General features: G+C 42.5%; 1 protein-coding gene across 2 annotated transcripts in view; it reads left to right on the top strand.

The window, feature by feature from the left end:
• The window catches only part of LOC109901951 (atrial natriuretic peptide receptor 1-like), a 53215-nt gene that overhangs the window by 24158 nt on the left and 14855 nt on the right, over window positions 1-14202 (top strand). For both annotated transcript variants that reach the window (XM_031786872.1, XM_031786871.1), the window contains exons 5-6: window positions 1208-1343; window positions 13803-13897. In XM_031786872.1, the coding sequence (XP_031642732.1) occupies window positions 1208-1343; window positions 13803-13897 (231 nt within the window). The remainder of the gene's footprint in view (window positions 1-1207; window positions 1344-13802; window positions 13898-14202) is intronic.

Raw genomic sequence — 14202 nt, 5'->3', positions numbered from 1 at the left:
AAGAAGTTCTGTTCTCCATGGCAGTGGCACAAATATACAGTTGAAGTCGGAAGTTTACATACACCTTAGCCAAATACATTTAAACTCAGTTTTTCACAATTCCTGACATTTAATCCTTGTAAAAATTCCCTGTCTTAGGTCAGTTAGGATCACCACTTTATTTTAAGAATGTGAAATGTCTGAATAATAGTAGAGAGAATGATTTATTTCAGCTTTTATTTATTTCATCACATTCCCAGTAGGTCAGAAGTTTACATACACTCAATTAGTATTTGGTAGCATTGCCTTTAAATTGTTTAACTTGGGTCAAACATTTCGGGTAGCCTTCCACAAGCTTCCCACAATAAGTTGGGTGAATTTTGGCCCATTCCTCCTGACAGAGCTGGTGTAACTGAGTCAGGTTTGTAGGCTTTCTTGCTCGCACATGCTTTTCAGTTCTGCCCATGTAACGGCTCTCGTTGGTGGTAGAAAGAGTAGACCAAGGCGCAGCGTGGAAAGTGTTCATGATTTTAATTTAAAAAAACACTCAAACAAAATAACAAAATCGAAAACGAAAATGCAAAGTTCTGTCAGGCAACAGTAACTAAACAGAAAACAAGATCACAACTTTGGAAGTATGCTTGCGGTCATTGTTCATTTGGAAGACCCATTTGCGACCAAGCTTTAACTTCCTGACTGATGTCTTGAGATGTTTCTTCAATATATCCACATAATTTTCCCTACCTCATGATGCCATCTATTTTACACCAGACCCTCCTGCAGCAAAACACCCCCACAACATGGGATGGTGTTCTTCGGCTTGCAAGCACCCCCCTTTTTCCTCCAAACATAACAATGGTCATTATGACCAAACAGTTCTATTTTTGTTTTATAGATAGTGAAATAATCTGTCTGTAAACAATTGTTGGAAAAATTACTTACACAAACTAACTGACTTGGCAAAACTATAGTTTGTTAACAAGACATTTTTGGAGTGGTTGAAAATCTAGTTTTAATGACTCCAACCTAAGTGTATCTAAACTTCCAACTTCAACTGTAGCTATACATACGCAGTAGCTTTCTAATTATAGAAAATAATATCTATTGGATGAGGGTAATAGATGTACTATTAATACATGTGTGGTATGGTTGATCTAAGCGATCTCATAAAAAATAGGTGATGATAGATTTAATAACTTTTCTACAATTTCCTCTGGCTTCCCTGCAGATGAACATAATCTCCGGAGGGTTCTACGACGGGCTGATGCTGTACACCCACGCCCTGAACGAGACCATGACCTCTCCAGAGGACAGACCTGTGGGGAAAACCGTAACAAGGAGGATGTGGAACCGCACCTACTACGGTCAGTCCATTCCATGCACCTCAGTTCATAACCTGGATCTTTATTCCATTGAAACAGGGGTCCGAAAGGTTCTAGTTTTTTTTTGGAACATGTGTGAACATGTTTTCAGTCTAGCACTAGCTCTGTGCTCTGTCTCTGGTAACTACAGTGGTCTGTGTTTTGTCACAGAGACAATTTCAAAAGATTTGTGTGAAGACAAAATGTTCCATGTCACTGGATTAACTCTGAGCTCTGGTTTACGATCTCTTGTCAGTTTCCACCTTTGAGGAGGTAGTTCTGTAACAACAACACATTCAATGTCTTCCTTGCAATTTCGCTGTAGATTAATTATTGAGTGATTTGTGGCAGAATGAGAGAGAACCAGCACGATATAACAATACTCCAAATTGACAGAGGGTCACCTATTGGGTGCTTTGTGCCTTTAAAATGAGATGTACACCTCTTCAAGAGCTCTTCAAGACAAGACATTGATTTAGTTGCAGGCCATAAGAAGTCATATGGCTCTCAAATGCCTGCTGGACATGTAAACTACATTACCAAGAGTATGTGGACACCTACTCAACATAAAATAAATCATAGGCATTAATATGGAATTAGTCCCCCTTTGCTGCTATAACAGCCTCCACTCTTATTGGAAGGCTTTCCAGTAGATCATGAACATTGTTGCAGAGACTTGCTTCCATTTAGCCACAAGCACTATTGAGGTTGGGCACTGATGTTGGGCATTGGACCTGGCTCTCAGTCGGCGTTCCAATTCATCCCAAAGGTGTTTGATGGTGTTGAGGTCAGGGCTCTGTGCAGGCCATTGAAGTTATTCCACACTAATCCCGACAAACCATTTATGTATGGACCTTGCTTTGTGCACGGGGGCATGCATTGTCATGCTGAAACAGGAAAGGGCCTTCCCCAAACTATTGCCACAAAGTTGAAAGTAGAGGTCGACCGGCATGGCCGATTAATTAAGGCCTATTTCATAACAATCGGTAACCACCATTTTTGGATGCCGATTATGGCCGATTACATTGCATTCCACGAGGAGACTGCGAGGCAGGCTGACCACCTGTTAAGCGAGTGCAGCAATGAGCCAAGGTAAGTTGCTAGCTAGCATTAAACTTATCTTATAAAAAACAATCAATCTTAACATAATCACTAGTTAACTACACATGGTTGATGATATTACTAGGTTAACTAGTTTGTCCTGCGTTGCATATAATCAATGCGGTGCCTGTTAATTTATCATCGGTAAATGATTTAACGGGGGATGATTTAACGAAATCGCATTCGCGAAAAAATCACAATCAATACACGAATGTACCTAACCATAAACACCAATGCCTTTCTTAAAATCAATACAAAGTAGTATATCTTTTTAAACCTGCATATTTAGTTAGATTGCACGCAGAGCCAGGGTATATGCAACAGTTTGGGCCACCTGGCTCTTTGCGAACTAATTTGCCAGAATTTTACATAATTTTGACATAACACTGAAGGTTGTGCAATGTAACAGCAATATTTAGACTTAGGGTTGCCTGGCGTTTGATAAAATACGGAATGGTTCCGTATTTCACAGAAAATTATAGTTTCCAGATTTGACCATATTAATGACCACAGTATTTCTGTGTTTATTATATTATAATTAAGTCTATGATTTGATAGAGCAGTCTGAATGAGCGGTGGTAGGTGGCAGCAGGCTCGTAAGCATTCATTCAAACATCACTGCGTTTGTCAGCAGCTCTTCACTGTGCTTCCAGCATTGCACTGTTTATGACTTCAAGCCTTCACGAGATTAGGCTGGCAATACTAAAGTCCCTATTAGAACATCCAATAGTCAAAGGCATATGAAATACAAATGGTATAGAGAGAAATAGTCGACGCGTCATAATTCCGATAACTACAACCTAATACTTCTTAACTGGAAATATTGAAGAACTGGGAATATTGAAGCACCATTTCATATCTTCTCATGTTCTGAGCAAGGAACTTAAACGCTAGCTTTTGTATATGGCACATATTGCACTTTTACTTTCTTCTCCAACACTGTGTTTTTGTATTATTTAAACCAAATTGAGCATGTTTCATTATTTATTTGAGACTAAATAGATTTTTTCAATGTATTATATTAAGTTAAAATAAGTGTTCATTGTTCAGTATTGTTGTAATTATCATTATTACAAATATACAGTATATTAAATAAAATAGACACATAAAAAAAAAAAGGCTGATTAATCGGTATTGGCTTTTTTCGGTCCTCCAATAATCGGTATTGGCGCTGAAAAATCATAATCGGTCGACCTCTAGTTGAAAGCACAGAATCGTCTAAAATGTCATTGTATGCTGTAGCGTTAATATTTCCCTTCACGGCCTCCTGAGTGGTGCAGTGGTCTAAGACACTGCATCACAATTCTAGTTGTAACACTAGAGATTCTGGGTTCGAGTCCAGAGCCTGTCACAGCTGGCTGCTACCTGGAGACCCACGGGGCGGTGCACAATTGGCCTAGCGTCTTCCGGGTTAGGGGAGGGTTTGGCCAGCACGGCCCTCGTCTGCTTGTGTGATCACAATAACAGCACTTACTGTTGACTGGTGCAGCTCTAGCAGGGAAGAAATTTGCCTGAACTGACTTGTTGGAAAGGTGGCATCCTTTCAGGGCTGAAAATATTAAATGGAAAGGATCAATTAGCAGGCCATGGTTGTGTCATTTGGCCTTTTGAAGAGAGGCAGATGTTTCCTCTCCACGTCTCTGCAAGATCTTGGAAAAGAAAGAAAGAGCGTCAAAAAGAAACAAAAAATGCCAACATTGTTATTGAACAGCCTTCTTCATCTCCACTGGCAGCTGGTTTGTAGTCAAGCCAAGGTCTGTAGCGGAAGAATATTCATCTTCACGTTCGACTTCGAGCAAACACATTCCCGGACACTGCAAATGTGTCCCTCAAATCCATTCAAATGAATTGAATTGTGTCCAGTTCAGTAAAAAAAATAGGAATTTATCACCGAGTCCTTGGTATGTCTTAATGGAATGTCAGTATCTTAGTCAATCTGGTGACATCATTGTCTTTTAAAAGCAAATTAATTATAAGAGAACATCTTTATGACCACACAACATCAAATTATTTTTTACCTTTTCCCCTGTGTTTTGCATTCTGGAGGAGGTAGTCCCCTTGCTGAACATTTCTAAATTAAATCATTGAATCACCCTTTTACTTTCTGAGGAAGGCCTCCATTATGTTTCGTGTGCCAGTACCCCTCTCCCCCCAAACACACACACCTCACTGTCTAAGGTTACGTGTGTTTACCCAGACTTGTGGGTTTGCACTAGTGTTTGACATTACTAATGGCCGATATAGAAGATGGTGGTCTCAAAGCTTGTAGCAGGATGTCATCACCCCTTCTGTCCCAGTCCCAGTCCTTTGTGAGGGACCTGAAGACAGATGCCAAGTCATAGCAACCTCTGTTTATTGGGACTTGAAGGGAATTTGAAGGGTTGGGCTGTTGATCTGATGTTTGTTTTATTTGTCACAGAGTCCAGGGGTCAGAGAGTCAGATTATGTGTGAGGTCACAGGAGACAGTGAAAGGCGCTTGACACCAAGTCAAAGGTAACAGCAAGAACAAATACGTTGAATCATTGGAAGAGAACACATACTTGAGGAGGTGACATAAGTCATCAGGGACATCTCATCAGGTAAGTACCCAGGTTGTTTACTCTGCACTCCTCTATCCTTCCCTCTTTCACCCTGCTTTCCCATTTCCCTTTTATTCCCTCCATCTGTCCTCCATTACTGCCTGCCTGCTCCCTCTTTTTCCTTTAATCTCCTTGGCTGACCCGTCTTTACAAACGGCCATCCTTCTCTCCTCAATCACTATGAGTTGGACCAGAGCACACAAACAACGGAGATGAACACTTGAGACAGACAGTGGGAGGGCAGAGCGGGCAGCAGCCAAGAACAGATGGAGTCTCCTCACACTGATTCTGTTAGCCCATCCGAACATAGGCATTGAAAGGCTGAGGGGTTTGTTTGGTTGCATGCGAGGACAATGCTTCTTTTATTATTTTTGCCCACACAGTTGCATACTGAAACGTAAGCTGTGTGGTAGCTTTAGTTCATTGTTATGCTTCCGATTCAGTGCTTTTTAGTTATATTCTGTGTTATATTTTGTTAGAAAGTGAAGACAGCTTTAAGTTGGTCTAATGAAATACAAAACCTTCATCTGAAACTTGACCTCAGCATTTAAACTACAGTATATGACTCATGAGTAATTGTACGTTGTAAACTTGTGAAAGTGTGTGAAAATAATATTTCAATGTCAGAGGTGGATGTCCTGCTGTGTACACCAGCTAGTTAATGCCAGTCTCCCTGTCTTTTCTATCAGTCATTGTCCTTACTCATCATCATTCCTTCACACCTTCTTCTCATCTCATTATTTCCTGGTCTAGCGCTCCTCTCCTCTGCTCTCAATCCTCTCCTCTGTGAACAGTTCTCTAATTCCATCCCACGGTATCTGCCTTCCTCTTTTTCCTTCCTCCTCACTTCACCAATCTGTCCATATTTTCTCTGTCTCATCAAGGTGTTCCTCCTCACTTCACTGCTCTGTCATATTTGTCCTGTCTCAACGTGTCTTATCCTCCTGAACTCTTATTTTACCCTCTTCTCCTCCTACATGACCTATCTGTCTCCTCTAAACTCTCTGTCCTTTGCCATGGAAAGATCTCATTTCTCTTTTGGCTGTCATGTTACAAAAAGTCCCCCTGGAAAAAAAGAGGAAATCCCCAAAATAGGAGAGTAATCTAATCAGGCGAAACCAGAGCTCCTGTGGCCGTGTCAGTAGGAGCCATCTCCCTCTGACGCCAGCCTCCACCCTCTGCTCATCCCTCTATCTCTCTCTGTCCATCTGTCTCCACCTCCTTCTCTTTTCCCTTTCTCTCCCCACCATCCATCATTCATTGTCCTTTTTCTCTGCCTCTGTCTTCTGTGCAGTGGCCCTGGTCACTTAGGCAGCTGGTATTTCCAACGGTAGGTCTGGCCTGGGTCGAGCTGATAATGAGCTGTGTGAATCTGAAGCCTTGTCATCCAAGCCACAGTGGAGCGCAGGGCTGGACTGTGGAGTGCACTGTAGAAAGGAGACAGGCAGACAAGTGGGCAGAGGGGGATAGGAACAGAGAGAAAGAATGAAGCACTGTTGTGCTTGTGCCCTTTGGTTCATCATGTGTACTGAAACTCTACAGCTACATGGTACATGGTAGGCCCCCGTTGTTCCAGAAGTATTTGGTAACTGCAGAATCTTATCAATGCTATTAGTGGGCAACGGAGTGCCTGTAAAAAGGATTGACAGAGACCCTACAGATCTTAGTCTAATAGCATTTAGCGATAGAGACCCTTTCATGTCATTCATAACTAGAGGTCTTGCTCTCTATTTCTTTCTCTCTTTCTCTCTCTCCCTCCCATACTCCCTATCTCTCCATCGGAGGCTAAGAAAAAATCCCATGATGAGTCCAGATGAATAATGAATACTATACATTATTCATAAGTAAGTCCTAGGGTAGTGCATTTTCCCATCCTTAGTTACCTATATATTTCATGAAACAACTGGTGTTTATTTATTGACTGTTGTTGACTGATGTGATAAGGTTTAAGGTAACAGATTGCATAGATTGCTGTACATTTTTGGACATGACAACAGGTGTGTGCCATCCTTAGTTAGTTAGGCAGGGGCTGTTACAGTTGAAGTTGGAAGTTTACATACACCTTAGCCAAATACATTTAAACTCAGTTTTTCACAATTCCTGACATTTAATCCTAGTAAAAATGTCCTGTCTTAGGTCAGTTAGAATCACCACTTCATTTTAAGAATGTGAAATGTCTGAATAATAGTAGAGAGAATGATTTATTTCAGTTTACATACACTCAATTAGTATTTGGTAGCATTGCCTTTAAATTGTTTAACTTGGGTCAAACATTTCGGGTTTCCCACAATAAGTTGGGTGAATTTTGGCCCATTCCTCCTGAGAGAGCTGGTGTAACTGAGTCAGGTTTGCTCCTCCTTGCTCGCACACGCTTTTTCAGTTCTACCCACAAATTTTCTATAGGATTGAGGTCAGGGCTTTGTGATGGCCACTCCAATGCCTTGACTTAGTTGTCCTTAAGCCATTTTGCCACAACTTTGGAAGTATGCTTGCGGTCATTGTCCATTTGGAAGACCCATTTGCTACCAAGCTTTAACTTTCTGACTGATGTCTTGAGATGTTGCTTCAATATATCCACATAATTTTCCTACCTCATGACGCCATCTATTTTGTGAAGTGCACCAGACCCTCCTGCAGCAAAGCACCCCCACAACATGATGCTGCCACCCCCGTTCTTCACGGTTGGGATGGTATTCTTCAGCTGGCAAGCCTCCCCCTTTTTCCTCCAAACATAAAGATGGTCATTATGGCCAAACAGTTCTATTTTTGTTTAATCAGACCAGACCAGAGGACCAAAGTACAATCTTTGTCTCCATATGCAGTTGCAAACCATAGTCTGGCTTTTTTATTGCGGTTTTGGAGCAGTTGCTTCTTCCTTGCTGAGTGGCCTTTCAGGTTATGTCGATATAGGATTTGTTTTACTGTGGATATAGATACTTTTGTACCTGTTTCCTTCAGCCTCTTCACAAGGTCCTTTGCTGTTGTTCTGGGATTGATTTGCACTTTTCACACCAAAGTACGTTCATCTCTAGGAGACAGAACGCGTCTCCTTCCTGAGCGGTATGACGGCTGCTTGGTCCCATGGTGTTTATACTTGCGACCTATTGTTTCTACAGATGAACGTGGTACCTTCAGGCATTTGGAAATGCCTGAAGATGAACCAGACTTGTGGAGGTCTACAATATTTTTCGGAGGTCTTGGCGGATTTCTTTTGATTTTCCCATGATGTCAAGCGAAGAGGCACTGCGTTTGAAGGTAGGCCTTGAAATACATCCACAGGTACACCTCCAATTGACTGAAATGATGTCAGTCAGCCTATCAGAAGCTTTTAAAGCCATGACATCCTTTTCTGGAATTTTCGAAGCTGTTTAAAGGCACAGTCAACTTAGTGTATGTAAACTTCTGACCCACTGAAGTTGTGATACCGTCAATTATAATTGAAATAATCTGTTTGTAAACAATTGTTGGAAAAATGACTTGTGTCATGCATAAAGTAGATGTCCTAAACGACTTGCCAAAACTATAGTTTGTTAACAAGACATTTGTGGAGTGGTTGAAACATTAGTTTTAATGACTTCAACCTAATTGAAAGTAAACTTCCGACTTCAACTGTATGTATGTAGAACACACTTTGATCCAGGGACATAAGCTGCAGGTGGTTTGCAGACTGGCAAACATTTTCACATCTGCCTGGGTAGAATAATGCCATAGTTATTTCTCACAGTAAATGCAATTATTTCAAGGAGAGGTGCTTGTGGGGAGGCATTAAAAGCATTCCAAAAAATAATGATAATTAACCAATGAATTTTTCCACAAAAGTAATCACATTCTTCTCCAATGCAAGGCCAAAATTCCAAGCCTGTGTTTTCAGACATCAGACAACTAAGTAGAGTGAACAAAAAACAGCCTGCAAGTTAACCTCCTGGTCTAGCTGATGTCGAGCTGCAATATCATAACACACTACAGTGAGTGTACAATAAGGTCAATATTTGCATATACTGTATGTGATAGGAGTGCTCCCACGTTTAGCAGCAGTGATAATAAATACACAATATATCACCTATTCCCATGTGTTCACTCTGTAGATAAGAACAAAGGCTGTTTATGTGGCTCTAATGGAGCTCTATCAGCAGCTGCTCACACGGCTTCACAGCAGCTAGGGATTGTAATCACCTGGTTGGCACCATACATATAAACTACACTGTGACTTGGTGGAAAATCAAATGGTGCAGTGACACTTCCACTGTGCACTTTGTTAACGGTTGTTGTTATTCATAAGAGTGCTCTTTGCTTTCTCCAGATTTAAAGTCAAAGTACTTTCCAGTTATGCCCTGAATTAGAGAAGTGTTTGATTGTAGGTTTCATTCATGTTTAGGGACGCACTGCGACAACCTGCATTGTGTTGCTAGTCCTCCCTCTGTGTGCCCTTTTCAAATGCTTTGACAGTTGCCTTGTGCATTTATCAACCAGAAGCCTAAAAACCACAACATGCCACTAATATGGACTCACCTCTGGCTTTTCATGGACATTTTCTTTCAGACACTTGACCTTTTTTTCTACCTTGTCAATATGCTTCTGGAATCTTTTGTTTGACTGCGAGATCTTGTTATACCTCAACAAAAAGAGGACCAGACTAAAACAATGTGCGTTGTGCAGTCTTGGAAAGAGGGAGTTGACACCTGATTTAGGAATAGGCAGCCCAGGAGCATGTGCCTGGTGACGTCTCCTCCAGGTTAGCCGTCAGTACGGAACGGGTCATGCAATGTTTTTTCAATCAGATGTTAACTTCCTTCATCAGGGACACACTGCTGTGCAAATCAAACATATTGGAAAGGCGCAGAGGGGAAACTGATTCCCCGTTTTAGTTTAGGTAATTAAAAGGATTTGAACAGTGAGGGGAATAAGATGAGACATACAGGTGTTTTACTGTTGTTGATGATATATGAATTTACATAATGTACAAAGATGGATACAGTACATGAAGGGAGGCAGCCAGTATAGACCTTGTACATAGAGAGAGGGAGGATGTCAAGATGGAAGGATCAGGTTACAGCTGCTTTTCTCTCTAGCTTCTGTTCCATTAACTAATGGGCCTGGATGGGTGAGAGAGATTCAGACACTCTAGGAGGACAGTGGAAGATGTATAGAACTTGCTTCTTCATTTTTGAAAACCGCATGTTTTGGCAACACAGCCTTCATCTGATATACTGTACTTCCAATACGCATCACTCATGACTTTACATCACTACAGTCCATTTGAACTTTTTAAGAAAGCATACAGGTAGTTATAATTTACAAAACTAACACACTAGCTGTCAAGCTACTGCGCTGTACCGTAGCTCACAGCTCACAGTGTCTCCTGACCCCTCCTGTCTCAGCCTCCAGTATTTATGCTGCAGTAGTTTATGTGTCGGGGGGCTGGGGTCAGTTTGTTATATCTGGAGTACTTCTCCTGTCCTATTCGGTGTCCTGTGTGAATCTAAGTGTGCGTTCTCTAATTCTCTCCTTCTCTCTTTCTTTCTCTCTCTCGGAGGACCTGAGCCCTAGGACCATGTCCCAGGACTACCTGACATGATGACTCCTTGCTGTCCCCAGTCCACCTGGCCATGCTGCTGTTCCAGTTTCAACTGACCTGAGCCCTAGGACCATGCCCCAGGACTACCTGACATGTTGACTCCTTGCTGTCCCCAGTCCACCTGGCCATGCTGCTGCTCCAGTTTCAACTTCCACCTGACTGTGCTGCTGCTCCAGTTTCAACTGTTCTGCCTTATTATTATTCGACCATGCTGGTCATTTATGAACATTTGAACATCTTGGCCATGTTCTGTTATAATCTCCACCCGGCACAGCCAGAAGAGGACTGGCCACCCCACATAGCCTGGTTCCTCTCTAGGTTTCTTCCTAGGTTTTGGCCTTTCTAGGGAGTTTTTCCTAGCCACCGTGCTTCTACACCTGCATTGCTTGCTGTTTGGGGTTTTAGGCTGGATTTCTGTACAGCACTTTGAGATATCAGCTGATGTACGAAGGGCTATATAAATACATTTGATTTGATTTGAATGTGCCACCTTTCTCCACACGCTCTGAACGCCTGCCCTGATTGCTAGCACATTGTGCAAATGCCACCCCCTCCGGCTCTGTTCTTTGTAGCACAATTAAAGTCTGTCTGCACTACCAGACTAATACAGCTCTGGTGGACTGAGCCTCTATCACTGCAGCCCACTAAATTCAGCCGTACCCCCACCATTTCCATTCAAGGTATAAGAATATTTAAAGAGTTATTAATAAAGAGTAAGACAGCAGTAAGAGATATGTGAGGCTAAGAAAAATGGATGGGTGGAGGGATGGATGGATACATGGACGGACAGAGGGATGGTTAAAGGAACCTGGGACTAAACAGCTCCCTCTGCAAATGGATCCTAGACTTCCTGACGGGCCGCCCCATGTGGTAAGGGCAGGTAACAACACATCCGCCATGCTGATCCTCAACACGGGGGCCCCTCAAGGGTGCATGCTCAGCCCCCTCCTGTACTCCCTGTTCACTCACGGCTGCATGGTCTGGCACAACTCCAACACCATCATTACGTTTGCTGATGACATAACAGTGGTAGGCCTGATCACTGACAATGATGAGACAGCCTTTAGGGAAGAGGTCAGAAACCTGAACATGTGGTGCAAGAACAACAACCTCTCCCTCAACATGATCAAGACAAAGGAGATGATTGTGGACCGCAGGAAAAAGAGGACCGAGCACACTGTATTGGAGCAGTTTGAGAGCTTCAAGTTCCTTGGCATCCACATCAACAACAAACTAACATGGTCCAAGCGCACCAAGACAGTCGTGAAGAGGGCGCAACCAAACCTATTCCCCCTCAGGAGACCGAAAATATTTGGCATAGGTCCTCAGATCCTCAAAAGATTTTACAGGTGCACCATCGAGAGCATCCTGACGGGTTGCATCACTGCCTGGTATGGCAACTACTCTGCCTCCGACTGCAAGGCACTACAGAGGGTAGTGCGTACGGCCTAGTACATCACCGGGGCCAAGCTTCCTGCCATCCAGGACCTCTATGCCAGGCGGTGTCAGAGGAAGGCCCTAAAAATCGTCAAAGACTCCAGCCACCCTAGTCAAAGACTGTTCTCTCTGCTACCGCATGGCAAGCCCTACCAGAGTGCCAAGTCTAGGTTCAAGAGGCTTCTAAACAACCATAAGACTCCTGAACAGCTAATCAAATTGCTACCCAGACTATTTGCACCCCCCCACTCTGCTACTACTCTCTGTTATTATCTATGCATAGCCACTTTAACAACACTATCTGCATGTACATAATTATCTCAATTACCTCGACACCGGTGCCACGGCACATTAACACATTGACTCTGTATCGGTACCCCCTGTATATGGCCCCGCTATTGTTATTCACTGCTGCTCTTGAATTATGTGTTTTTCTTATCTCTTTTGTCTTATTTTTTATTTTTTAGGTATTTACTTAAAACTGCATCGTTGGTTAAGGGCTTGTAAGTAAGCATTTCACTGTAAGGTCTGCTACACCTGTTGTATTCGGCGCATGTAACAAATACAATTTGATTTGATTTGATTTAAAGGCTGCATTTTTACTGTAAATGTGTCTCCATTATTTTATATACTTCCCATACCTAGTTTGCCTTAACACAGACAGACCAGCCAGGGACAATACCCCAAAGAAGTGCTACTCCCAATTCCTGGAAGTCGTGCTGACATCACCGACATGACTCATTGGTCAATGTTAAGTGTATAATGTTCTATTAAAGAGGTACTAAATCATGACTCCACTCCCCTTACTTCCACACCTTAACCTGTCCCAGACAACCAAACACCATGCAGCCCCCCATGCAGACGCTGGCCATTTTCCCAGACCAACCACAAGGTTAATCATTCTCTAACCACTGCCCACCTGTGTGTGTGTGAGTAGGGCAATAACATCTGTGGGAAAGTGTGTGTTCTTGGGGATGTGCGTTTGTGCATGCGTGCATGCTACCCTATCTTCTTCATGTCCCTCTAGCCGATAATCTGTCCCATATCATAGCACATCTCTCAGGCCCTCTCTCCTCTGATTAGAGGGATGACGCCTGTATATTTCTTTATTACTAGGATAACCCCATTTGGATTGGACATTTCCATGCCAGTAATGGCATTGCCTGTCATGTAATTTCTCCCTATAGACACCTCTTTCCATTTACACTCAATATGGAATGGCTCTCAGGCTATTATCTGCACCTCCAAACCAACCCTGGGCTGTTGTCTTCGCCGGAAATGAAAGTAATGTTATACAAGATGGCCATCTACTAGATTTATTAGCAAGATAGCCCAGCTATATTACTGTGATTATGGATGAATACTTTTGGGTGGACCTAGGGTGTACCAACTTATGTTGTGTTTGCATCTGTGTATCTCCAACACCATCATTTGAAGTGAAATTGTTGTCATGACCGATGTTTGTTTTGATCGTTATGGCTGTTTATTTTTTTATGTTTGAGATTTTTGTTATGGGTGTTCTAACTTGCACAATGGTTGAGATTTTTTTCCGGTGTCGGCTAATAGGGACAACCTCAAATGTAAATCTGCTCTCGTTTCGTAACGACAGTAATAATTTGTAGTAATTACTGTTACCCGCTGAGTGCTTTGATGATTATTTTCATCCCTGAACTGGATATTAGTGTAAGCTAACATTAATTTGGTTCCTTTAAATATTGTCTGACTCCTCTATCTCCCTTTGGCTCCTCTCTCCTTCTGGTCCTCAACAGGTGTAACAGGCCTGGTGCAGATAGATGAGAATGGGGACAGAGAGACAGACTTCGCTCTCTGGGACATGAATGACACCAACACCAGTGTTTTCCAGGTACTGAACACACACACATCTCTCTCTCTCTCTCTCTCCCTCGTACACTAAGGCTCGTCATCTCTCGTACACTAAGGCTCCTCATCTCTTTCATTCTGCCAGTGCTCATAAAGCTGCCTGCCTGTGTACACAGTCTCTGTGTGTTTTGGAGATGGGAGATTAAAACTAGATGTTCTCCAGAGGCATTAACATCTGGAAGAAAAGAGCTCTACAGTTCATAGAAAGACCTCCATATTTCCATTACCACTACAATATACCATCTGCTCAGGGTGAGGGTAAATGGGGAAACAGCTATATATAGCTAT

The sequence above is a fragment of the Oncorhynchus kisutch genome, linkage group LG13 (genome assembly GCF_002021735.2).
Source record: "Oncorhynchus kisutch isolate 150728-3 linkage group LG13, Okis_V2, whole genome shotgun sequence".
In the NCBI taxonomy this organism is placed as follows: Eukaryota; Metazoa; Chordata; class Actinopteri; order Salmoniformes; family Salmonidae; genus Oncorhynchus; species Oncorhynchus kisutch.
This window is presented reverse-complemented; position numbering and strand designations above follow the sequence as displayed.